At 47.4% G+C, this 25,778-nt stretch overlaps 11 protein-coding genes across 11 annotated transcripts; 7 read left to right on the top strand and 4 right to left on the bottom strand.

The window, feature by feature from the left end:
- Nucleotides 1–248: 248 nt before the first annotated feature.
- On the top strand, nucleotides 249–2,158 carry FPOAC1_011971 (uncharacterized protein; the record flags this gene model as incomplete). The annotated part of the gene is made up of 5 exons (XM_044856338.1): nucleotides 249–465; nucleotides 518–1,086; nucleotides 1,602–1,670; nucleotides 1,737–1,880; nucleotides 1,931–2,158. The coding sequence occupies 5 exons, from the start codon at nucleotides 249–251 to the stop codon at nucleotides 2,156–2,158; spliced, it is 1,227 nt and encodes a 408-aa protein (XP_044703651.1).
- A 499-nt stretch (nucleotides 2,159–2,657) lies between these two features.
- On the top strand, nucleotides 2,658–4,669 carry FPOAC1_011970 (uncharacterized protein; the record flags this gene model as incomplete). The annotated part of the gene is made up of 6 exons (XM_044856337.1): nucleotides 2,658–2,898; nucleotides 2,965–3,145; nucleotides 3,203–3,419; nucleotides 3,473–3,763; nucleotides 3,813–4,529; nucleotides 4,583–4,669. The coding sequence occupies 6 exons, from the start codon at nucleotides 2,658–2,660 to the stop codon at nucleotides 4,667–4,669; spliced, it is 1,734 nt and encodes a 577-aa protein (XP_044703650.1).
- A 150-nt stretch (nucleotides 4,670–4,819) lies between these two features.
- FPOAC1_011969 (uncharacterized protein) lies at nucleotides 4,820–5,785 on the bottom strand (the record flags this gene model as incomplete). The annotated part of the gene is made up of 2 exons (XM_044856336.1): nucleotides 4,820–5,479; nucleotides 5,537–5,785. 2 exons carry the CDS (start codon nucleotides 5,783–5,785, stop codon nucleotides 4,820–4,822), a joined length of 909 nt encoding a protein of 302 aa, XP_044703649.1.
- A 1,035-nt stretch (nucleotides 5,786–6,820) lies between these two features.
- On the top strand, nucleotides 6,821–8,233 carry FPOAC1_011968 (uncharacterized protein; the record flags this gene model as incomplete). Its single annotated transcript, XM_044856335.1, has 1 exon — nucleotides 6,821–8,233. One exon carries the CDS (start codon nucleotides 6,821–6,823, stop codon nucleotides 8,231–8,233), a length of 1,413 nt encoding a protein of 470 aa, XP_044703648.1.
- A 320-nt stretch (nucleotides 8,234–8,553) lies between these two features.
- On the bottom strand, nucleotides 8,554–9,000 carry FPOAC1_011967 (uncharacterized protein; the record flags this gene model as incomplete). The annotated part of the gene is made up of 1 exon (XM_044856334.1): nucleotides 8,554–9,000. One exon carries the CDS (start codon nucleotides 8,998–9,000, stop codon nucleotides 8,554–8,556), a length of 447 nt encoding a protein of 148 aa, XP_044703647.1.
- A 2,131-nt stretch (nucleotides 9,001–11,131) lies between these two features.
- Nucleotides 11,132–14,875, top strand: FPOAC1_011966 (uncharacterized protein; the record flags this gene model as incomplete). Its single annotated transcript, XM_044856333.1, has 1 exon — nucleotides 11,132–14,875. One exon carries the CDS (start codon nucleotides 11,132–11,134, stop codon nucleotides 14,873–14,875), a length of 3,744 nt encoding a protein of 1,247 aa, XP_044703646.1.
- A 587-nt stretch (nucleotides 14,876–15,462) lies between these two features.
- FPOAC1_011965 (uncharacterized protein) lies at nucleotides 15,463–16,080 on the bottom strand (the record flags this gene model as incomplete). The annotated part of the gene is made up of 2 exons (XM_044856332.1): nucleotides 15,463–15,700; nucleotides 15,755–16,080. The coding sequence occupies 2 exons, from the start codon at nucleotides 16,078–16,080 to the stop codon at nucleotides 15,463–15,465; spliced, it is 564 nt and encodes a 187-aa protein (XP_044703645.1).
- A 787-nt stretch (nucleotides 16,081–16,867) lies between these two features.
- On the top strand, nucleotides 16,868–18,535 carry FPOAC1_011964 (uncharacterized protein; the record flags this gene model as incomplete). Its single annotated transcript, XM_044856331.1, has 2 exons — nucleotides 16,868–17,189; nucleotides 17,244–18,535. The coding sequence occupies 2 exons, from the start codon at nucleotides 16,868–16,870 to the stop codon at nucleotides 18,533–18,535; spliced, it is 1,614 nt and encodes a 537-aa protein (XP_044703644.1).
- A 234-nt stretch (nucleotides 18,536–18,769) lies between these two features.
- Nucleotides 18,770–20,236, bottom strand: FPOAC1_011963 (uncharacterized protein; the record flags this gene model as incomplete). Its single annotated transcript, XM_044856330.1, has 5 exons — nucleotides 18,770–18,819; nucleotides 18,869–19,424; nucleotides 19,476–19,628; nucleotides 19,686–20,114; nucleotides 20,165–20,236. 5 exons carry the CDS (start codon nucleotides 20,234–20,236, stop codon nucleotides 18,770–18,772), a joined length of 1,260 nt encoding a protein of 419 aa, XP_044703643.1.
- An 868-nt stretch (nucleotides 20,237–21,104) lies between these two features.
- Nucleotides 21,105–21,863, top strand: FPOAC1_011962 (uncharacterized protein; the record flags this gene model as incomplete). Its single annotated transcript, XM_044856329.1, has 1 exon — nucleotides 21,105–21,863. One exon carries the CDS (start codon nucleotides 21,105–21,107, stop codon nucleotides 21,861–21,863), a length of 759 nt encoding a protein of 252 aa, XP_044703642.1.
- Nucleotides 21,864–22,859: 996 nt separating this feature from the next.
- Nucleotides 22,860–25,262, top strand: FPOAC1_011961 (uncharacterized protein; the record flags this gene model as incomplete). The annotated part of the gene is made up of 5 exons (XM_044856328.1): nucleotides 22,860–22,893; nucleotides 22,957–22,994; nucleotides 23,057–23,144; nucleotides 23,207–23,556; nucleotides 23,610–25,262. 5 exons carry the CDS (start codon nucleotides 22,860–22,862, stop codon nucleotides 25,260–25,262), a joined length of 2,163 nt encoding a protein of 720 aa, XP_044703641.1.
- Nucleotides 25,263–25,778: the final 516 nt, after the last annotated feature.

Below are 25,778 nucleotides of genomic sequence, written 5' to 3'. Positions count from 1 at the left end.
AAAGATGGGGAAGGTGATTCTATTTACAGGGGACCCATTTCATTCAAATGGAGTCCTTGATCGCCTTGATAATTAAAGTAAAGCCGGCTCAGTCCTGTCTACTAGACTAGCTAGTGATCCGTCGTCCTGGATCTTTCATGTTGCGTCTTCGTTAGCTTGTTGTTCCTTCGCGTCGCTTCTTGTCGTTTCTTTTCTCGGGTATCATCCATCTTCAACTTTGTCTCATTATATATATATCCATATCAACAATGGCCAACAAAAACGCCAAGCACCTCTACGAGGCTATTCCCGAATGTGTTGCCGGATGCTTCGACATCAGTGTTGCCGCTACTGGCTGCGATGACACCGACTACGACTGCTGGTGCTATAAACCTAATCATCAGACTATCGTCGATACACTGGAACAATGTCTTGGTAACAGAGAAAGACGAACAAAAAAGAAGTGTACTACAGATGACATGTTTGGTATGGAATTGCATACTTTATACAGGAGATAAACTTGCTAACTGAAATCTAGAATATGAGAATAGTTACTGGAAGATTTGCGAACAATACTGGGAACCATATGGAACTGCCATCGAACCCACATCATTCCCAACCTCACCGGCTACCAAGACTTCGATCACATCAACCGCGTCCACCGAAGCCGCAACAACAACTACACCCGCCGAACTGGAAACTACAACCGTTGAAGAATCATCATGGACCACAACCATAGCAACCCAGTCTGGTGATTCAGAAGCAGCGGAAGCATCTGGCGATCCAGAACCAGTGGCTCCCCCTGGCGGCTTGTCCAATGGAGCAAAGGCCGGTGTAGGCATTGGTGTTGCTCTTGGAGTCATCCTCTTGGGCGTAGCCATCTTCCTCTGGCTGCGCGAGAGACGTAAGCGACATAATGTTGAAGAGAAGCTTAGATTTGCAGAAGTCGAAAAGGCCAATGCCATTCAAGCAGTTGGTTATGGTCATCACGTTATGTATGAGATGGAGGGCGATCGACCCCACGCCGAGGAATTGCGCGGATGTATGAGGACGCCAGAGCTGGGTGCGGGAGGTCGAAACTCGGCCAGCGTGACAGAAGTTGCCCCCGTGAGTCCCTCTGATAACGACAAAGACTCAACCTTCTCGACTCGTAGTTACGAATGGCCCATCTCACCAGAAAGCCCGTCCCGCAATGCGCCAGGAACATCGGGGACTTTGGGGGAGGTGAAAGATAATAATACACCCAAACCCGCAGCTCCTTGATGAGGTTTAGCTGATATTCTTCTTACATTCTTTTTCAGATACCATCTTACATAATTACCTTTCATTACTAAGTAGATATTTACCTTTCAGACAAAACAACCAAGCGATAATTCCCCACTTGCAAGTAAACGCCCTCGTTGTAAGGAAAACGGTTGCGATAGTGATAATCGAAGCCGACGTTTACGATACTAGCGTTTGAAGAGTTGAAATAACTATATAATCTCGAATCAGGATGGTTTCTTGTCGAACTTGACTTGATCAACACGACTGTCAAAACCTCCATCGACAGCTCTCCCCTACAACCACAATTCTCTTTCTCTCAATCCCTACAAGTTTTGGAAATGTTCGAAGGCTACAAGATCCGAATCATCAACGAGGTCGTTCAGCGCCTTTGCGCCCAGGAACCTGAGACTGCTGCCAATCTTAAGGTAAGTCTTGCGGAGATGTGGCAGCCCGGTTTGTATACCAGAGCTGACAAGCTTACCCCTTGATAGCGCTACATGAACGAGACCGACCACATCAAGGACATCATGCTTGCCGTCGTTAAGGATATTGGCTACGCCATGAACGAACTGGACCTTCGCGACGAGAATGCCGTAGCCTTCAACCGTTGCAAGTTTGAACTCGCCCTCGCCGTTGTAAGTATTCACCCTTTCTCCTTCCAAGCCGATTCTAAAAGAAAGCATAGGACGAACACAACCGTCTCACCCGTGATGGCTTCGAGCGGACCTTCCGTCCTCGTCTCAACTGCATCGTTCAGGGCCTCAAACTTGTTGACGAAGACGACGAGACTAAGAAGGGCAATGAGCCCATGATGGAAGTGACTCTTCGCTTCCCGGCTCGTGAGTACAACGACAGTCCTCACAGCCTGACTCCCGGTAAGGGCAATGTCTACCTCATGATGAAGGAGCTTTGAACGGGAAGGCTTTTCTTGGCCTAGCTTTTGAGCTTGGGTAATGAAAGACATGAAGGCTTTGAAAGTGGAATGGAATGGAACGTGAGGCAGTAGAAAAGACACAAAGCTCAAGACCAAATCTTTGGGAGATTTATTTCCCTAGGTAGACAATAATAAGCTTGGCTTTTCTTTCAAGTAACTGAAATGTGATTGTTAACTATGTTTGTCCCAATGGTGGGGTTATCGTAGGATTTCAAATAACATATCGATGACGAGCTTGCCCAGGACAACAAGGTGAGAATAGATGTCTGTCACATTCACTGACCAGTATTCTTCAATAAGATAAAGCAAGGAACTAAACTAGTTTCCACATACTTTTCTTGGAATTCAGCAACAGACTGTCGAGATGTTGCTCACGTTGTAAGCACCCTCTCCACTATTTCCGTATCTTGCTGAACTACATCTCCCCCCATTGACTCCCCTCCTACACCAATTGCCTATCTCTTATCGATAATCATCGATGATGAGCAACGATGGAAATTCGTATTCTCAAGCCGGCAACCAGGATGCTTGGAGTGGGAATACTGCCACTGCACCCTTTAGCTGCCACCAGTGTCGGAAAAGCAAGCTGAAATGCGATCGTACAAAGCCATGTTGTAGTCGATGCCTTAAGCAAAATTATGAGTGCATCTACTCCGACTCAAGGCAGCCCTATCGGGGCATAAATCGAGGCCAGGCTAAGGACTTAGAGGCCAAGCTCGGTAAGTTAGGATAAGCAGTGAGTTGGTAGTGTTGACTGAAAATCTGCTAACCCTATATACATTAAGGACGCCTTGAGAGGTTGCTACAAGCCTCTCAGAAAACACAGACGTCTAGTACTCAAGACAACCAGTACAAAGCCAATAATGCTTCAATTGCTGATATACCATCGCTAAGCCATCCAAATGAGGAGCCTGCAGGGTCGGGTCTGTTCGAGGAACCTCTGCCTCAACATCTCGTCGAAACATTGTGGGTGTTCCTTTACTCGTCCAGGTCATATCTGGGACTATAATAATGATCCATTAGAACAACCATTTACTTTGATGATATCCACCAAGCAGCGCCTATGTTACATAGACAGCGTTTTATGGCATCTCTCTTTCTGCCTGACCATAGGAAGGCGCCAATGTGCCTTCAATACATCGTCATGGCCTTCGCTGCAGAGACTACCGAGCCATATCACCATCTGGGCATGGATTTCTACAAGCGTGCTAGAACTTATTTTCAAGAACAGGAATTCGGGGTATTCTCTATCACGACAGTTGTATAATGCAGTGCTAATCCAAGCATATTTAGAACCTCGGGATGAATGATCTGTCGCTGTGTCATGTACAAGCTTGGGCTCTGATGTCTTGCTTCGAAGCCGAACATACAATGTTCGCCAAGGCTTCCATTACTTTATCATCAGCCCTTCGAGCTGCACAGATACTCAACCTGCACAGGGTTGATGTGTCCCAGTCACCCGGCAATGTATCAATGGACTGGATTGAACTTGAGGAGCGACGCCGAACATGGTGGACCATATTCTGCTTCGACCGGTTTGTTTGTGCAACAACCGGATGGCCAGCACTAATAAATGAACAGAAGGTAAGTTAGATAAGTCTGGCTACTGATCCAATAGTTGACAAGGGTGTAGATAGCCACTCGCCTTCCAGTTTCAGACGAAGCGTTTGCATATGGAAGGTTGGAACAAACACGTTTTCTAGGAGATCAGCTAATCGAAGCCGAACCACATTCATCTTTCGCTGGAAGAGTGCTTACAGCGCACATATTTCACCGTACCATCGAGCATAATAATTCCGACGATGGCCGAGGACAAGGCGCTGAGACCTTAACAGATGACGCATACTGGCAACAGCATAGAGCGATTGACAATGACCTTAAGTTTATGCTGCTAATGTTGCCAAAGAACCTGTGTCTTCCTACCAACTATAAGAGTCACAATGCAGTGTTTGTCAACGTTATGCTTCACACAGCTACAATCTGCCTTCACAGAGCCGCCCTGTGGAGGATGAAGTCAAACATACAGGGACTGCCAAGTTATATGATCCGATTGTCGCAAGATCGTCTAGTCCCAGCGGCAGAAGAGATTCTCAACATTTTTAAAATGATACCTGAGCTTGGCACAACCTTTGCGAACCCTCTTATTTGTGTTGCAGCATATATGGCTGCTCTGGTTTTCCTGTCTTGTACATCTCCCGCCGAACCTGATATACAGAGCGAGGAAAATCTAGATTTCATTCTAAGGATTATGGTAGCTTTTGGCAACAATAATCTTGTCGCCAAAACTGTATCATTTGAAATTGTAAAAGAGATGAGCCAGTGTGGCATCACTTCTGCAACCATGTGCAAGGTAAGAAAACATCTTCTCTCAATCTGCGCTACGGACACTTATAGCTTGTACAGGTGGACTTGCAGGATGCGCCTGTCGACATTCCATTGCTTGCTACTCAGCGGCTCTACTCCTCCTTTTCAGACTCATTCAATATTTGATGCCCCATTCCGTATCAAAATGACTTCAATCTATACTCTTAACAGGGGTTTGTACAGTTCCGAGGAATTTATTCAAGGATACGTACAATAAGCCTATCGGTGCTGATGTTAAAGAAGCGCCTGTATCAAAACAATTGACAAGAAGAATCATCATTTGTGCGCAAAGTCGCTTTCCGTCTCAAGCCAAGCGCCAAAAGTCTTGAGTTCGGGGTACTCCTGTCTCAGCGCCTTCAAGTCCGCATCAAAACCAACATCATTGAACCACTTGAACATGTAACCCAACTCCTTCACCATCGCCATCATAGGATATACAACAAAACTGTAGGTAGAAGGAATGTCACGGCCAGTCTTATCCTTGAAGACATTTTGGAATTCGCCAAGAGTCAACTCGTCGCCAGCCAGCGATACCGCACGCCCTGAGTATTTCCCAGGTTGAAGGAAGGCTTCTGCACCAGCTATACCCACGTCAGTGACGGAGACGAGTTGAACTGGCTTTGTTTTGACAGCCAACTTCCACGCAGTGACAAATGATCTTCCCAAGAAATCATCTGTCAAGTTGTCCATGAATGCCACTGGACGTAGGATCGACCATTGCATATCCGTATTGGCGGTACGTGAAATCAAATGCTGTTCGATTTTGTGTTTTGCTATAAAATGAGGAACCGGAGTCGGGTTGTTTTCTGAATCCTGACCATGTCGGTCGACGGAAGTGTAGACAAAGAACTTGACACCAGCGTCTAAAGCGGCATCGACAAGGGCTTTGCCTTGTCCAACCTCACCACCGCCTCCTTGACCGAAGCCAACGGGAACCTAGAGCATGTTAGTGATTGTTCACACGCGATTAGGGGTGAACACTTTTACCTGAACACTGAACACTCCCCATATAGGCTTGTCAGTGACACTCCTGGCAGTTTTGAAGATTGCTGTGGGATCAGCCAGGTCGCCCTGTACGAGCCTGATGTTTGGAGATTTGCTGAGTAGTCGTTGGGCTGAAGGAGATTTGGCGTTTCTGGTGACAGCGAGAATCTTGAAATCGGCATTTTGCTTGACGAGCCTTTTGAGGACGGCGCCGCCTTGTTTTCCAGTTGCGCCACAAATCAGGACTGCTCGAGACATTTTGGGTATTTATATGATATTATTTGGAGTCTGGTAGTGAATGTCTTGTTCAATGATTGGACTAAAACAAGACAGTATTGATGAACAAATCATATGGATTAGGTGGTTGCACATTGAGCTTTTTATATACAGTTAATTCCCTTTCAAATTTCTATTGGAAACAATCAACGATCGCATCGGGGGACCTGACATGGCTGATACGTTATAAATCATTGAGTGGCCGATCTATGTCCGAATTCACCGAAGTCATGATGCCTGCAATGCCGGGTTCTTAACAGACAACGGCGTTGAGACGGCCGAAAGTGGATACCGGATTAATGTCGTCCTCCGAATTGTGCGAAGAGATCGGATCGGAACCATTAGAATCGAGGCACCGATCAAACCAGACCGGAGAGAGATAGAAGTGATGCCGCTGAATAACAGGATTGACTGATCATAACTGTGTCTGACGACTCGAATATTTTTACGTGGTCAATATTTGCAAGACTATCTTTATCTCACAGAAGAAAAGTTCTAGTCTAGCTAGTACAGCAGTCTCGTGTGATGATCATTCCATATCGTTCCGAGTCAACCACATTATGATACCACTGACTTATTGGCTTGCTCTATATCAACACAAGACTGATATGTGAGAGGGAGAATGTCATCTTACCAATTTTGAATCACCTTCTTCTATGACTGACTGAATTTAGGTAGCTGATAGAGACTAGCAATAGGATTGGGCAGATCAAAAACTAAAATCATTTAATTAGCATACAGTTATCGTCTTGCAAGATGTCCAGTTATTATTACAAAAGTTAAAATAATATTCAGAACAGTCGTTGGCGTATATACACACATATAGATAGATATATCTACCCTAGGTGCTTCAGACACCATCTCACTTGTACTGTGCTTTATACTGTGCGGCACTGGGCTCTGCAATCCAAGGTCGGGAATTTGTGGATGCAGTTGAAGCTTCACCCGAAACAACTTCCTCTCTCTCGTCTTGTTGAACCATTGGGAGCTGGCCCGGCCCAGCATCATTTCCCAGCCATGTCTGCCGCTCTCCTTCGATCACGAACTGCCGTTTCCGGCACCCGAATTGCTTCATCCGCCCGCCCTGCTCTTCCCAAGTCAAACCTCGTTCAGCGCCGCAGCGCCTCGTCCTCTTCAGCCGGTGACGGAGCTGGTCTCAGGCTCGCTCTTTACGGTAGTGCCGCCGCTGCTGTTCTCTACGGCTCTTACCTCTACGCTACCGACACCAGAGCTTTCTTCTACCGATGGGTCGTTCCTCCGCTGCTGCGTTGGGCATACCCTGATGCTGAGGACGCTCACCATGCTGGCACCACCGCCTTGAAGGTGCTCCATGAACTCAACCTTAACCCACGCGAGCGCGATACTACTCTCAACTCCCCTGAACTGGCTGTCAATGTCTTTGGAACAGAAGTCCAGAACCCAATTGGTATCTCAGCTGGTCTCGACAAGGATGGAGAGGTACCGGATGCGCTGTTTGACCTTGGAGCCGGCATTGTTGAGGTTGGCGGTTGCACACCTCTCCCTCAAGCTGGCAACCCCAAGCCTCGAGTGTTCCGTGTTCGTAGCCTCGACGGAATGGTCAACCGATACGGTCTCAACTCTCGTGGTGCTGATGATATGGCTATTCGATTGAGGGATCGACTCCGACGATTTGCTCGATCTCTCGGACTGACAGAGAGGGACGTTCTCGACGGAAACGCCAAGGTACCACCTGGAAGTCTTCGGGAGGGCCGACTTCTGGCTGTTCAGATCGCCAAGAACAAGGAAACGGACGAGCGGGATGAGAAGGCTATTGCTGAGGACTACGTCTACTGTGTGCGAAGACTTGCACGCTTCGCTGATGTGCTGGTCGTCAACGTCAGCAGCCCCAACACTCCCGGTCTTCGCGATCTCCAGGCCACTGAGCCCCTGACACGGCTCCTCAGCGCCGTCGTTGACGAGGCTGCCAAGACTGACCGAAAGCAAAAGCCCAAGGTGATGGTCAAGGTCTCCCCCGATGAGGATGAGGACACACAGATGGAGGGCATCGTCGAGGCTGTTCACCGAAGTGGCGTTGACGGGGTTATTGTCGGCAACACAACGAAGCGACGAGACGGCGTTATTCCCCCAGGCATTAAGCTTACTGCTCAGGAGAGACAGAACCTCATGGAGACTGGTGGCTACTCCGGTCCTGCAATGTACAGCCGCACACTCGACCTTGTCGGCCGATACCGCAAGATGCTAGACAAGCACTCTTTCAAGGCCAGCCTCGGCGCCAAGGGCGGTGCTCAAAAGGTCATCTTCGCCACAGGAGGCATCACCAACGGCGAACAGGCACGACAGATCCTCAATGCTGGAGCTAGCGTGGCGATGGTCTACACAGGATTGACATATGGCGGCCCCGGCACTATTACTAGGATCAAGCAGGAGTTAAAAGGTGTGAAGAACTAGATATGCTATAGCAAGCAACATTTCATGTTTTAATTTGTTTATCACAAAGGGTACAAAATGGGATAATTTCATGAAGAAAAAAGTGATTCTTTTTAAACTATTTTTTTGTGTTTTTATTTGCCCTAAAGATTAATTAGGTAGTTTACTTTGCTACAAATACCTAGGAAATCATACCTACCTCTCAGACCCTTCCTTGCTCTCATGTCATGTTCTGCCTGCAGTCATGATAGGTTTATATGGATCGAGAGAGACGTATGTCACCCAATCCTTTTACCTGAAACTTCAAACTCTAGAACCTGCTAGATGACACCAACTTACTCTCAATACTTGTCGAGTTTCTCAAGGTGGCCCTTAAGCCTGTCGATGCAGCTTTTGACAATCTCACGGGATCCGACAATCTCATGCTCGGCATTCTTGATCTTCCTGAAAGCTTCAGCTTTATGATAAAGTAATTTCGGGTCATTGGCTGCCTTTACGATGGCTTTCTCCATTCCCTTTCGGTCATAGATGTTTTCGAGCTTCTTGTCCAGATACCGGAGTTTTGAAAGGGTTGTGCCGAGAACAACTCGCTGCTCCAAAACATCATGCTCGGCGTTCCTCGTGTCTTGGTAACGTCGGTTCAGCTGCTCATAGAGGGCTTTGATTTCACCCTTCAGATCCTCATTCTCCTTCTTGTAGTCATCTATCGTGTATGACTTGACAACAGGTTCCCCTGACTTGGGAGACGTGTCCTTCAAGAAAAACATCCTCTTGATTGACGAAGACATGTTAAAGACGACCGAAGAGGTTGGATGAGGTTTGATGTAGGTGCAGTCGTATGAAATTGGCCATTACCCGCTTGTGTAAAGCGTGTAGTGTTTGGTGTCTCGTAGTTTCTCGTTTCTGGTTTTACTGGCGGCAAATCCGATATCAAAGTAGGAGATCAAAGATGAGTTGCTGAGCCTCTTGTTCGATTTCTTGTTGATGATGGATTGAATATCAAGAAAAGGGGGAATATGAATTATTTATACTCAAATTTGGCAGGACTTGAATTGTCCCAGCGCGGTATCATGTCCGACAGTTTTGCTTGATGTTCAAAGGTGACAATGTAAAAACCGACATTGTACATATTCACCCCTGTGTAAGCCCCTTCACATCGAAAGAGACATGGTGTTTTGGTCTTTCCAGAAGACGTTGAATTGAACAGCTCTGCTATATCTCCTGAACAGTGCTTGTTGTGTTTGAATTAGACGTATAAGCAACGCTGAAAGATTGAGTATATAATCTTTCCATATAGACAAAGCACGGTGAATATCAAAATCTCTTTCAAGCCGAATTCAATTGCTTCGCATGATATAGTTTTGCACGCTTAAATTATAGTCTCGACGGGCTTGGACATAAGTCACATATGGAATCACATACCTTTGACTTGATCTAACATTTACATTGTCATGTTCAGCCATAACGTTGACTCAACTTCCCGTCGGTTCCGTACATGAACAATGAATATCTGTACAAAGGGAATGTGTAACATCTTGTCCAGAGACACTGCCGGATGTCCGAAATGACAGAAACAAGAAGAACGATGTTTCAACGGTCGCAGACGTTGTAGACTAATAGAATTGAGAGGTACAGGGCCATCAAGACCAAACAATAGACCTGAAAATACCAGAAGAGAATTTACAGCATTATTTCCAGATTTTTCTGAAAATGGAGATAACTGCACAACATAAAACCGTAAAGTAGAAGTCATAGACCATTTGGGAAATCCTAAGAGACTGGTCCCTTTACATACTGACCCCTGTCCAACTTTGTTATGCCATGCGCCGTTCAGTTCCTATTGGCGTTCTTGGGTTCTCCAACAAAAAACTTGCTCATTTTGACTGTTCATTGTTCAGCCTGTGTTCAGTCAGAGGTGGTAATCGAATCCTTTACCGTACTTCCTGTAGCACACATACCCCCGTTCGGAGGACGGCAAGTCTAGATTAAGATGGCAGAACCATATCCCGGAGCTCCTTGTACGTCCCGTAAGTCTGGATGCTCCGATTAAGTTCTAAGCAGCATTGTTGTAGCAGAATATCCATGTGTCGTAGCAACTCGCTGTCTGATTCGGGTACATTGTCTCTGAGTTCGCAGAGTTTAGAGAAACGAACAAAAAGCTCATCGATACGGGCTTGGAAAATCGCTAGGAAGCCACGGAGAATTGGGATGAATGGTATTCGATATGTTGGCTGTAGGAACGTTTCTTGGTTCGATGCAACAATCGTTCTAGAGAGCAAGCAGGTGATGGTCGATGGCAGAGTTGATAGAAGTAACTTTACATCTGAACTCAAGTTGACTTATACATGTCCATAGTTTAATTAAGTTATGATTTCCTTCACCGTATTTACTGTGTGTTACTCTAGGTATTTGGATGATAGCATATACACCTTCGTCCGCGGGTTGTCGCAGCTCACGTACTTAAGAATACGCATGCATCTAGTCAGTCACCCTGCAATCATTATCTGATATAGGCTGGATAAAGAGACCTTCAATTCAATTAGAATTCATTCATGGAATATTTGTTCACTGTGGTTTGCCGTGGTTGGTGTTGACGGCCATGAGGTTCTTTTACCTGGTTTTACATTCACATTCAACTTTTCACAAGCATTAGTCGATTAGAAGAGACATAAAAAAAAAACAATACTTGTTCTCTGTTTAGAATCACAACAGGAAATCTGAATGATACCCTGCAATGCCGTCCCGTCCCGTCGCGAAGCCATTCACGTGCAAGCTAGCTGTAGCAACAAGGTAGCAGCCGATAAGCTAGTCCAGGAGGTTGAGACGATATCCGTCAGAGAAATGCAACTTTCCCTCTTCACACAAACAACTTGACAAAAACAACAACAAAAATAAACAATCGAAACATTGAGTGAAAAAATGGGATGCAAATCGGGCTGCTGTGGCCCTCCGGTCACAGAGCCACCCGCTACTAAAGTATCATCTCAGGGTGATACTGAAAGTTGCAGTGCTCAAGACAAGGCGGCTGTGGCTGGACGAAAGGATGGAGAACCAGCAATCAACCAGCAATCGGGCAGCTGCTACGCTTCCGGTATTTGCGAAGATGGCAAAAACAACAATGACGATGATGCCCCCGACTGCTGCCGTGGCAAGATCAGTCCCTGCTGCAGTGCAGCTTGTATTGACCGTCTTGCTATGCGCGACTGCAGGATGAGCTTTGATACCAAAGAGGGTAAGCGACTAACCTTGCCATATGATGCAGAAGACGTGTTTGCTAATACCGCATCAGCTGGAACGGGTTGCGGCAACTCTACCCATAACTGCGCTGGCGCAACCGACGGCAAGCCATGCAGCAAGCACAGCATTTCTGCTCTTGACCGCTACGGTGCAACTCTTCAAGCTCTAGGGTGTCTTTGTCGCACTCTTATTGCTATGGGCCAGGAATCTTGCTGCGAGACCTGGGGTAGCCCGGCTAAGAAGTTGTCTCCTCGTTCTCTCCTACGCACTTCAATCGACTCTGGCCGCAGTACAGGCTCTGTCGCCAAAGAAAAGGCTGTAGAGAACCGATTCCGTCTGCGAAATCGCTCCACTGAGACTGTAAAATCTGCCAGTCAACCATCGGTTAAGAAGAGCTGCGTTAAAGCATGTTGTTCAGTGGCCAAGCCAGACAAGGACGCTATTACTAAAGATAAATGCGGGAAGGGGTGTTGTGCAAAAGACAATGTCAATGATCAACAAATTGTCCTTGAGAAACCGAACCAAAAGCTTCCTGACGACCTTGCTGGTATGGGCGGATGTCTCGACACCTGCTGCTCCCAGAAGCCTCTGCCCCAACAGCAACCCGTTGACCGAGATGATAGCAAGGTTGCCAAGAATTTCGTGACTACGGATACTAGTTGCTCTGACTTCTATTACACAGCTGGGTGTAAAGAGAACCCTGTTGCCAAAAACTGCCCGGTCACAGAGGTTAATAACTCTGCAGTAAATGGATGGTCAAAGTCTTGCCATGCGACCAAGACAGGAGAAATTGTTGGGAAACAACCTACGTCTACTTGTGGTGGTACTTGTTGCAAGCCAAAAGAAAGGCTTTCGACTGAGCTCCCAGGCGACAACTGTGCTGGGTCCTGCTGCGAGAAACCTCAGGCTTGTCAAATCTCCGATGATGACTGCTGTACCTCTAATGCCCTCAAAGAGCACCCAGACAACAAAGTATTTGCTATCAAAAAGCCTACCGATCTAGAGAATCAGACGACAGGAAAAGAACGTGTGGTTCTCAGTATCTCGGGTATGACCTGCACTGGCTGCGAGACCAAACTCAATCGAACACTAGCTACAGTTCCTGCTGTCAAGGAGCTGAAAACAAGTCTCGTTCTCTCACGGGCAGAATTCAACATTGACTTACGCCTCGGATCAGTTGACGAGGTTATCAAACACCTCGAACGAACCACAGAGTTCAAATGCGAGAGAATCCAAACTCAAGGTTCCAGTTTGGATCTCGCTGTGGATGGCGACACATCGCAGTTCGTGAGACAGGCATGGCCTGACGGCGTTGTTGATATGATTGTTCTTGACAAGAACAATGTTCGGGTTTCCTTTGATCCTAAAATTATTGGTGCACGAGACCTTGCTGAAGGATCATGGGTGCCTCGCGTTAAGCTTGCCCCTCCAGTTGCGGACTCATCTGTCGAGGCTGGAAATAGGCATGTTCGCCATGTTGGTTATATGACTCTGCTGTCTGCAGTTCTTACGATTCCTGTACTTGTCATGGCATGGGCGCCAATCCCCGAGAATGAGATAGCCTACTCTTCGGCTTCACTTGCGTTGGCTACATTCGTCCAATTTTTCATTGCCGGACCTTTCTATCCCAAGGCTATCAAAGCACTGGTTTTCTCTCGAGTCGTCGAGATGGATTTATTGATTGTCCTGAGCACCAGTGCAGCCTACGTCTTCTCAGTTGTCTCCTTTGGATACCTCGTTGCTGGAGGGCCTCTCTCGACTGGACAATTTTTCGAAACCTCCACTTTGCTGGTGACTTTAATCATGGTTGGCCGATGGGTTGCGGCACTCGCTCGTCAGAAGGCAGTCGAGTCAATCTCTATTCGGTCACTCCAGGCATCAACTGCCATCATCGTCGATGAGAAGAGCGGCATCGAGCGCGAGATTGACATTAGACTTCTTCAATATGGCGACGTCTTCAAGGTTCTTCCCGATACAAAAATTCCTACTGATGGGACCGTCATGACCGGCTCATCCGAAGTTGACGAATCCATGCTTACGGGCGAGTCCCGACCCCTGGAGAAGTACCCCGGATCTGGTGTTATTGCAGGGTCCATCAACGGTTCAGGTGTTATGATTGTGCGACTGAGTCGCTTGCCTGGTGATAATACCATCAATACGATTGCCGCCATGGTTGATGAGGCCAAGCTGTCAAAGCCGAAGCTGCAGGACCTGGCAGACCGAGTGGCTTCCTATTTTGTCCCTGTAGTAGTTGCCTTGACCATCATCACGTTCGTGATTTGGGTTAGTATTGGCCTGACAATCCGGGGATATGGCGGCTCCAAGGCTACAACCGAAGCAATCACCTATGCCATAGCTGTTCTCATTGTGTCATGCCCTTGCGCGATTGGATTGGCAGTTCCCATGGTTATTGTGATCATGAGCGGAGTGGCTGCTGAGAAAGGCATCATCTTCAAGTCGGCTGACGCTATCGAAGTTGCTCACAAGACATCTCATGTCGTTTTTGATAAGACTGGTACTTTGACTCAGGGGAAACTGTCTGTTGTTTCAAAGGAGTTCATCGACAAACCTTCCCTTCCACTCCTTTTGGGTCTTATCGAGAACAGCCGACATCCAGTTTCGGTAGCTGTGGCGAGGCATCTTAGGGATATAGGAATCCAGCCTTCTACTGCAGGTGAAACAAAGAGCCTGACAGGTAAAGGTCTCGAAGCAACCGTACAAGGTCAGAGGCTCAAGGCTGGAAACTCCCGTTGGTTGGGTCTTTCAGAAGATCCTCTCGTCTGCCCGTTGCTCGCTCAAGGTTATACTGTCTTTTGTTTCACAGTAAATGACGACTTGCGCGCTGTGTATGGCCTCCAGGACGAACTCAGACACGATGCTCTTGATACTGTAAAGACGCTACACCTGCGTGGCCTTTCAGTCCACGTGGTCTCTGGCGACGATGATGAAGCTGTCCAGAATCTAGCCACGAAACTGAACATCCCGAGAAACAATGTCCGCTCCCGTACTTCACCTGCTGGCAAGAAGGACTACATGCAGGCCCTTCTTGGTAACGGAGCTGACCACAAGAAGCCAGTTGTTGTTTTCTGTGGTGATGGTACAAATGACGCTGTTGCTCTTGCTCAAGCCACTATCGGCGTACACATGAACGAAGGTACAGATGTTGCTCAATCTGCTGCAGACGTAGTCCTCATGCGACCTGCTCTCGGTGGCATTATCACCATGATAGATGCGAGCCGAAAGTCTGTCAATCGTATCAAGTTCAACTTTTGGTGGAGTTTTGTGTACAACACGTTTGCTGTGCTCCTCGCTGCTGGCGCATTTGTCAACGCCAGAATTCCACCGGAATATGCAGGCCTTGGAGAGTTGGTGAGCGTTTTGCCTGTTATTCTGGCCGCAGTGCTCCTGCGCTGGTCAAAGATATAAGTGAGAGTTCTTGGGCCTCTCAACAAACTCAAGCAGCGCAACTTCTGTGAACTCTCATTTAGATCCTACCAGGAGCCTTTCCGCTGTCTATTTCCTCTCTATTGTTCTTGTTTGGTATAGCAGAATGCTGCATTCCCGTCGCTACCACGGCTTTGTCTTTCAGTAAACATAAAAAAAATCATCTTTTGACGCCCGCAATAACTAGTACACTTCTACCCACGCTCTTCACGGAGTCGTTATATTAACTATCGTCGAACAAGGTGCTTAAAGCAGCGATGGGGCTGCAGGGAGAATACACGACTCCTCCTCTCAGTTGCTCAACCTTGTTCACTATTTGGGCAACTATTTTAGAATTCTCAGTTGCTATGTCTTACAAAGAAGCATAGTTGAGCATTAGAATTGAATAGTCCTTTGTTCATCCAAGCTACCGTGCGCCAACGTGAACAATAGACAAATCATCTTGACCGTTTTGAAATACCAACAAATAGCCCTCATATCGTACAAGATTAATATTAAGAGTGGCTTAATTCAGCCAAGATTATATGAAATTGTTTTCGTGGAAACAAATAGATAGACAGCTTTCCGAATCAGAAGCCTAGTATAGATCCCCATGGTAACTCTGCCAGCCATATCCAACAAAATACGATGGGTATCAGTGCAAGCACAATCCACCAGACTTCGATAGTCAATTTGATTTGTAACCATCGGGGGAGACTTCTGCTCAACAGAGAGCGATGGGAACATCTCTTTGTACCGTATACAAGACATCCGAGGCCTGGTCGAGATTCACATTCGACATGTTCTCGTCTTCGGCGCATCAATAGACTGGAATTCTTGTCAGATGTATCTGTCAACAAGAGAAGGGAACCAGTAACATACGGCACACTTCCACGACAGAAACGGAGATCGCTTCCGAGATCACAGCGTCTGTCATTGGGGCATTCCAAATGGAGACTTCTTCGTTCAACCAGCCATTCAACCTTGAGATTGATGCCTGTGTCGACAAGGCTATAGAAGTGGGCGTTGGTATGTTTCAAGGAAAGGGCATCAGGATAGATGAGAAATTCAGAAATAGCGAGGTGTATCTCGGTTGGTAGTGACATAAGTTCCAGCTTGGGAGTTGTTATTATTGTTGTTGACTCGCCGGTGCCTTTACCGGCTTCGGGCCCGGCAGTGGGGCAACGGCTTCGGAGGACAGTGGACATGTCGGGAGCGGAGCGGGGCGGAAGGAGTGATTTGGAGTTTTGGAAAGAACGAATGGTTAAATGTGACTTGGTTGACTTTTTGGGAAAGAGCAAAAGCTTTGTACGTGGCTGCTGCCTTGTCCTATTTTGATAATTTGGAAGCCTAGAGTTGATAGCACAGTCCTACAGGTCAGGTCGGGTCAGGCCCAGGCCAGGGGTCACAGGCAGCGCTCAAGCCACTCAGAATAGGGCAGTGCAAGAGTCTTGTTATTTAGCGGGTTTCAAGCGAGTTCAGCTGGTGGAGGACTTTGATGTTAGAGTCAGCAACAGGTCGAGAATCAATTTTTTCGGGGATGAAGCAGTAGAATATGTATTTATTTCTGCTATTGACTTTCAAGGCCGGATTCGGGCATTGTTGCTTGCAGGAGAGACAACAAGACTCTATTAAGGATCGCAGGGTTTCAGATACCGAGTCCTTGATGATCAACATTCAATAGCAATGTTCCTTAATCAGTTCTAATTCAATTATTACACACATTTATTCACTGTCCCGGTCTAGTTACTCCTTCCTTCTTATCCACAATACTACTTACCTAGTTGTCTAAAAATAGGTAACTTAGTAGGCAGTGAATGAATTGCTGAGTGACCCACGTGATCCCGTGTTCTCCATCGCGTGTCGTCCCAAATCCGAGACGCCAAAATCTCTCCCTCGTCATTGAAGCCCCTGCTAAATTAGCTAGGGCCATTTCCCCGCCGCTTTCTTTCTCTGGAAAAGCAATGATTCATCGCCTTGACGAGCGTTGCTGCGATGACGTTAGATAGCGATAACGAATTTGGCTACGATTTCTCTGTCGACGAGGAGGAATTGCTATTACAGTTGGCCTCTGAAAATAACAACAATATCGCCCCTCAGAATAATGCGAGATTGGCAGCCATAGAAAGAACCGATCATCTACTTGAACAAGATGGCTTCTTCACGGCTGGGAATGCATCAAGTCATACATTGGCTCCTCGTCAAACAGCGAGCCACCTTTGCAGAGGGCAAGCGTTTAATCAACGTGAAGCATCTTCTGGCCTGCCAACGCCACCTGCCGCATCCTCCTCCATCGAGGACGTACTCTACCCAGATTGTACGTGATGGTTTCTCGTTAGGCTTCATCACACTAACTGACTAAAGAGATTAGTGAGCAAGGCCTTGAGCAACTTGAATTCCATGTCACCTCAATCACCTAGATCAGAGTCAACCGTCACAGCAGGCCGTGGCTTTGGGACCAATGAAGGTGCCTCATATGACGATGGCCGTTCGCCTCTACAGCGGTTTAGATCTTATCCAAAGAAACCACTGACTGTGACTGATCTCACTTCTGGCGCTTGGTGTGAGTTGCAATACTGGTATACTCTCACTCGATTACCTGGAGGCCGAAGGACGAGAACAGCGGCCATGAAACAAGGCTCCAAAATCCATAAAAAGCTCGAGGACGAAGTCCATACTACTGTCAAGATTGACATTATGACTAAAGAGGACGCATTTGGACTCAAGCTATGGAATCTAGTACAAGGGCTGAGAACCTTGCGTGATACGGGACTTACTCGTGAACTGGAAGTATGGGGAATCGTTGACGAGAACCTCGTAAACGGAGTCATCGACAGCGTGAGCTATGAGAATCCAAATCCAGAATTTGAGGCAGAACTCTCTAGCCAAGAGTCACAGAAAGGCAAACAGAAATCCTCTTTGGCCGACTACTTTCCACCGAAAAACGGGGATGCGAACCATTCGGAACCCAAAATCTATCTTGCTGATGTTAAGACGCGTGGGTCTTCTTCTCCAGTTTCGCCCGCCCAAATACGACCTGCAAAGATCCAACTGCTTTTATACCATCGATTTCTGTCCGATATGGCTGCTGGCAAGTTGGATTTCTCCAAAGTCTTCCGACGATACGGGCTCAACCCAGACGATGCCTTCTCAGACACATTTATCGCACAAATCGGCAGCCTGCACGACGAGATCTTTGTGGATGCGTCAGAAACTGAAACCGATTTCACTCAGGAATACCCTTCTTCCAGCTTTCAAAGTTCTTCTTCAGCTGGGCCCGATCTGTTGCAGTACCGAACATTACGAGAACTAGTTCGTCTTGTTCAGCAAGAAATAGACCTTACTTTCCCTCACGGCGAGCACTCTATGGGTCATATGCTTCGGGTCCAATATGTTCACCGCAGCGACGGTCGCGAAATCGACCTTCATGACTTTCCTGTTTCACGAAAAGCATTAGAGGCATATCTCGCCAACTACATGGAGTGGTGGAAGGGCAAGCGTGAGGCCAAAGGCGTCGACATAGAAGAGGCGTTCAAGTGTGGAACATGCGAATTTGTTTCCGATTGTTCATGGCGGCAGAGTATGGATGATGAGATGTTGCAGAAAGCCAGGACTCGGCAGAAGAAACGGGCAACACGCCGGACGAGCGCCAACGCCGCCTGAATAGGTGATCTCTGGATACGTCATGAATTACGATGCATTAGGATAGAACATGAGACTTGCATTGGTTTACTAGGTTTATAAGGATGCAGCATTCTGTTTTTTGGCATTCTTTGTGTGAGTTCAAGACACCGGTGACCAGCTCTTCTTTATCCCAACCGTGTTGAATTTGTGCAATTCCCGTGTCACGGCCTGCCCTCCAAACATCTCAAGAGTAAGTTGAGGGCCTAATTCCTTTTAGTGCTTTCTCGGCCTATGGGTACGGGTGATCCCGAATCCCCATCCATCTAAGCATTATCAGTATTGGCGTTGGAAAACCGAGTATTGGCAACTTACATTGAGCAGCAACGTGAATGTCAATGTTCAGTTCATCGGCCCAGTGCCACACCAGGTTGGGATCCTTGAGAAAGCCGCGTCCAACAAAGACCGCATCCACAGAGCCATCGTCAAGGTAGCTCTGAGCCTGCTTGCCAGAATTAATCATTCCTACAGAAGTGACAACCGTCTTGGTGCCCTTGACAGCTTTTCTGACAGCAGCAGCCCACGGAATCTGATACCCAGGACCTGAATTGATCTTCTGACGGCTATCCAAGCCACCACCAGTGACATCAAGCAGGTCTACTCCGTTATCTGCAAGGACCTTTGCAAGGAGTGCTGCTTCTTCGATATGCCACTGAGGCAGAGATGGATCGAAGTCAAGGTAGTCAGTCCCGGGAATGCGGGCGAAAACGGGGTACTCTTGAGGGACAGTCTCACGAGTCAGTCGGACAATCTCAATAAGAAGACGGATGCGATTTTCGAAGGAGCCCCCATACTCATCTGTCCGCTGATTAGAGGCTGGGGAGAGGAATGAGTTGATGAGGTAGCCATGAGCAGCATGGATTTCGATGGCCTAGGACAGTCATCCTCTATTCAGTCAATGCTTTCGGGTTGATTTACTCACATCAAAGCCGACATTGATGGCACGCTTCACGGCGGCGATCCAGTCTTGCTTGAACTTGGAGATATCATCCTTGGTCATCTCCTTGGGGACGACAGACTCAGGGCTGTAAGGGATTGCACTTGGTGCGACTACCTCATCAGGCCATCCATTGGCCTATCAGTGAGTGTTGCGGTCAGTCGTGATCATTTTCACAAGTTTCACAAATGTTACCTCTTTGAAAGCAGTGTTCTTGCGGTCCAGCCACGGTACGACTGTGCTCGCCTTTCTCCCGGCATGGCCCATCTGAATCGCGATTCTGACGCCCTGGCTATGAACAAAGTCTACAATATCCTGGAGAGGCCCAAGCTGTCCGTCATCATAGATACCTGCATCCTCCGGACTGATTCGTCCCTCTGGTGAAACTGCATTGACTTCTGTGACGATGAGGCCCGGACCTCGTGCTGCGAAACTACCCAAGTGCTGCTTGTGCCAGGGGGTCATGACACCATCCTTTGCCGAATATTGACACATTGGGGAGACGAAAATCCGGTTGTGAAGAGTCAGGTTCCTCAGTTTAAGAGGGGAAAATAGACTTCCTTCAGGCTGAACATCATATGGTGTTCCTGCTGGTGGATCTTGAACTGGAGTGTAGAAAGAAACCTATATACTGTGAGTCTCTGTGATCATCTGGGGTATTACATGAGACGAACATTGGGGGCTTCTTTGTTTATAATGATTTTGTGATGGCCATCTGCCTCACATTTAGGCATCGTCTCTGCCATGTTGTCGATTTTGAGATGATAAATAGGTAACTTGGCAAGTGTGTATAGGAGACTGTTTGGTCTTGGATTGATACAAGTACCTAGTGTAGAAGCGGACAGACCAGTGTATTTATAACATTGTGCAAAGGCTCATCTAAATAAGATGTAACCTTCCCGTTGTTTCCACCTTCCGAACAGCAACCTAGCCCGAGAATAAGATGGATGCTTACAATTCATAGAGCCCACATTGCAAGGTTCTCCTCGCCGCAACATGCACTCACTGCAGAGACTATCCGTTGTCACCTTCACTGGAAATAGATATAATTTGCTGGATCCCGCGAGTGATGCAAAGCTGATGGCTTATGAGATTGTGTGGCTTGCCTTACAAAGAATGCATGGAACGTTTGTCAATACGAAAGAGCCCACCACATCAATACTAACAATATGCAACCCTTTTTAAAATGAGAAACACTGTTATTGGGCGAGGTCTCTGCAAGTAATAATTGTAATTGCTTTGAATTATGAAGATCAATATTGGTAAGACATTTCGAGTGCTTCTGCAGATAGGCCAACTGTATGCTACTTTTACGTAGGTACTTGTATAGAGAGACCTGTGTTCTGTACAAATTGACAACAGACTATGTACCCTTATGATAGAGGATAAAACTGTTATTAAATAAGGCCCAAGTTTAATAAGTAATTAAAAGCAAATTAGGCAGGAAAGTTAACCTCTATGTGGTTTTGCCGTGTCACTTATAATAAGCCTCGCCTCAGGGAACCTAAACCTAAGGTGCGAAAAAGTTACAGGTTAGGCAGCCTCTGTCGAAAGAAACTTGCCTTCTTCAACTACCATTCACACAGCACATCATCAGTTCATCTCACATACACCATGCAGCGAAACCAGGAAGACGAGTTTGACGAGGAATTTGACGTCCCTTTGCATAGAAAACGTCCTTTTGGCGCAGGAATCAAACGCAAGCAGGTTGAGTTCGTGCGAGCTCGCGATCCTGATGCTGGTCTCTCGACCGCGACAACGTCCACAGCAACTTTTATCGGTGATTTGTATGCAACCGTTGTTCTTAAAACTGATGCTGAGAACAAAGACGCTAAAACATCAAAAGAAGAGGTCAGAGAGGCTGCACAAATATGTCCGGATTGCGGACTGGATGTTTCATCCACAACACAGCCTCATGAGGCAGCTCTCGCTCATCAAGTATCACTGCAGCACACACTACCCCCCTCATCACTTGATCGCTCGCGCATGGGTGTACGGACACTCACATCTCAAGGCTGGGATATGGATGCACACGAAGGCCTGGGCAGAGAACGCGAGGGCATTCGGCACCCCATTAAAGTAAAAGAAAAGAACGACAGGCTCGGAATCGGTGCAGTTACACCAAAAGCCAAAGAGAAAAAGAAAGAGTATATGCCTTACCCAACCAACAAAAAGGACTTGAAGAGACATAGGGCCAATGAACGACAACGACATGAACGACTCCAGCGCGAGGTTTTTGGGAGAGTTGACGTCGAAAGCTATCTCAGAGGAGATGGTAGTGATGGAGAATTATTAAATCATGACAACCGAAAGAAAACGAGCCAGGACAAGTCGAACCAGGACAACATACACTTTGCCAGGCACCTATTGTGAATATCATCCCCTAGGTCGTCAGCATTTAATGGGTGTCTATGTAGGACTCATACTACATCCAGGACTTACAGGAGGACGAGATATTAGATACACACAGAATGCGGCACATCACCTCACATGATTCAGAATTTAATTTGAGAGTTTGATGCAAGTTATAAAATGCATACATGACAGTTATCAGTGTATCACTGAGTCGGAGCTTGAACCAAGTGTTTCAGATCAAGCAAAGCATAACATTAATAGATTGATATAAAACATATACAGAAACAAATATCGGGAACAAGATATTCTGAAGAAGAAGAAGAAGAAGAAGAAGAAGAAGAAGAAGAAGAAGAAGAAGAAGAAAAACCATCCGCTGGTCTATTTAAAGTGACAGTTAAGCATCAATCATGACCTCATCCAAGTTGAGGCTCATGTTCACTAAGGTACTGTACATGCCCCTGCAGGCATAGTCGTTCAGTGACTACACCGCTCCAATTAGAGTTGCTAAAGCATGCTGAATATCTGCCCGCCTCCAGGGGCCCCGTGGCAGTTACAGGGGATCCAGGCTCCTGGCACAGCGTTCCATAGGACAGGCGCTAGTAGACTACCTTAGGTTAGTAGGTACCTACTAATGGATGGCTTGACAGGACTATAAGACCCACCCTCTTCATGCGACCCCGCCAGCCCGCCAACTCCTGAGCTGAGGGCCCAACCTTGATTCTCGATACCTTAGTACTTACTGTAGAGCAACCACTTATTACTCTACTTCCGACCTAGTATAGCAGTAAAACCTACACTTATTACTTTACAACATTCTTCCTTTGACTCTTGATACCCTTGCGCGTCATTCTATCGCTTCAATCTACAGCACCCTTGGGCTGGCTCCCCACATCGTGTCTCTACCGCCTTCGCTCGCTCGACCTCGCTGTCGCTCTTTACCTTTGGCGTTCGCTATTTCGCTCCTTCATACTCAACGTTGTGACGTGACAGGGCAGCCCGCCGATAACAGACAACATGGGGCTGTCCATCATCCAAGAGCAGCATGATGGTATGAACTACATAAGCTAGAAACCCTGAAAGGAGTATACATGTACTAATACGCCTCCTCCAGCCATCCTGGGCCAGATCAAAAAGATCACTCAAGGCGATGTAAGCTATCTCCTACCAACCTTTTACGACCCAGCTACTAACGGGCGTCCTTGACGCAATAGTGGAAATGCTTGATTGTCGACGAGAACTCCAAAAAGATCATTGACAATGTCGTCAAGGAGGATGACATCCTCAACAACAATATCGCCAGTTGGTCTCCCAAACACCCCCTACAAGCTATCTCCCGTACTGACCAGCTTTCTCCTACCCAGCTATCGAGCGAATCGAGAACCGTCGCGAACAGAACCCTGAAATGGACGCAATCTACATTCTATCGCCTGAGTCCTTCGCTGTCGAATGCCTTCTCGCCGACTTCGAGATGCGACGCTACCGTAGCTTCTACCTGGTCTGGACCGGCCTCCTGGATCCCTCACTACGACGCAAGATAGACGATTTCCCTGGAGCTCGCCAGCTCCGCGCCGGTTTCCAGACCATGTTCGTCGATTTCCTGCCTCGAGAATCGCATCTTGTTACCCTTCGCGACCCCTGGAGCTTTCCAATGCTCTACCACCCAGCATGCAATGCTATTGTTCCTACCCATATGAAGGGTTTGGCGCAAAAGGTAGGGCATTATCGCGCGCCCCGTCCGAATCATTTGTGCTGATAATTAGCCAGATTGCCGGTCTTTGTATTACTCTTGGAGAATATCCCAAAGTCCGATACTACAAGCCACAAGGGGCGCTCCACGATGCATCTGTTTTATGTTCGCATCTGGCCCGATTCGTCCAAGAAGAACTTGATGCGTATGCGCAATGGGATACCAACTTCCCCCCACCTTCACAACGACCGCAGGCCACACTTGTCATTACGGACCGATCGATGGATCTGATGGCACCCCTCGTCCATGAGTTTTCCTACCAAGCCATGGCGCACGACCTCCTCCCCATCAAGGACGGCGACAAGGTCACATATCGCACGGTTATCAACGAAGGAACCCCCGAGGAGCAAGAGAAGGATATGGAATTGACAGACAAAGACAAGATCTGGGTGGACAATCGACACAGACACATGAAGGACACAATTGATAAACTTATGGGCGATTTCCAAAAGTTCCTCCAACAAAACCCACACTTCACCAACGAGAATGCCGATACTACCAATTTGAACACGATTAGGGACATGTTGGCTGGCTTGCCGCAGTTTCAAGAGATGAAGGAGGCTTATTCACTGCATTTGACCATGGCGCAAGAATGCATGAACATTTTCCAGAAGCACAAGCTTATGGATATCTCTTCAATCGAGCAGACTCTCGCGTCTGGGCTTGACGAGGACTTTAAGAGGCCAAAGAACATACTTGAAATGGTTGTTCCTTTATTGGATGACGAGGCTGTATCGCTTCCCGATAGACTACGACTCATCGTTCTCTTTATACTATACCGAGACGGCGTCATCGCCGAAGATATTAAGAGATTACTCGCTCACGCAGGTCTCCCTCAGTCAGATGCTGAGGTTGTCGCAAACCTTGAGCAGCTCGGTGGACGCATGACACATGGCCTCAAAGATGTGCGCCAGCTTCCCCCACCTATCTTCCCGATCGACCCAAAGACAACACAACTCAATGAGGAATACGGATTAACACGTTTCGAGCCTGCTTTGAAACACATGGTAGACCACCTGGCAAGGGGCGTCCTCGAGCAAACTCACTTCCCCTATGTAAAGCCACCGCTGGACCCCAATGAGGAGCTTCACCTAGCACAGAGCGCCTCTCTTCGTGCCGGTCGACCGAACTGGGCATCGTCTGGTCGCCGTCCTCCAGAGAACCGACAGCGATTGATTGTTTTCATGGCTGGGGGCGCTACCTATAGCGAAAGTCGGGCGTGTTACGAAGTTGGCGAGGCCCGTAGCCGAGATATTGTCTTGGTAACCTCCCATATGCTAACTCCCCAGCTATTCATGCGTCAAATTGGTGATCTTGGTCGCGATAAGCGTCAGCTTGACCTGCCTTTGGAGCGACCCAAACGACACGCACCTCGTCACCTTTTCGAACGTCCGCCTCCTCCCCGCCCGGCACCATCACAACAACCACCTCAACAAGCAATGAATCCTGGGCCCATGAATCGACCCGGTGGTCTTCCTCAAAGGCCTTCCCCTGGTATGGCACCTCCAACGGCTGCCATGTCCAACATGTCGATAAACAACCATGGTGGCAGCGCGGCGCCACGACCAAACCCGCATCAAAGTGTTCCATCAAACCAGTCAAACCACGAGGAACCCGGCAAGCTCCACAAGGAGAAGAAGAGGAGAAACTTTCTCGGTATGAAGAAGTAGGGTTCTTGGAACGGGGGGCTCTCCTCGTCTTCTCCGCCATCAAAAAAGGGGGTTCGGCGGTCCCAAACTACCGATACAGACAGCTCGTCAGAGATATATAGAGAACGTCTTCGTAAAGCAGAAAGAAGTGCCTCGAGTGGAAGCCATTTGGCCGATGGCCCTTCGGCGTAGTCAGTATTCGGCCAACATGGAATCAAAGCACACCATGCTCTTTTTGGTTTTGCAATCCCTTGACCGAGCTCGGCCTTGTTTTGTTCAGTCTTTTGCGTATCAGTTGCTATATTATGAAACCTGCTTGCCTGAGGGACCTCGTCCTGAGGATGCTCGTGTACATAATACCTTCATGTAGTATATACACTTTTTGTATTCTTTGTTCTCCCTTGGGTCATGTTGACTCAAACCATTCTCATTACTTCATCTAAAGCATCGAGTTCGTCACTGATAATAATGAAACTAAGCAAACTCAAAACGGGAAACAAAACAAAGAAGGATCGCCATCAACCAATCCATGAATTC

Source organism: Fusarium poae, chromosome 4, assembly GCF_019609905.1.
Source record: "Fusarium poae strain DAOMC 252244 chromosome 4, whole genome shotgun sequence".
Classification (NCBI taxonomy): Eukaryota; Fungi; Ascomycota; class Sordariomycetes; order Hypocreales; family Nectriaceae; genus Fusarium; species Fusarium poae.
The sequence above is the reverse complement of the archived record's forward strand: the minus strand, read 5'-3'. Positions and strand labels throughout refer to the sequence as shown.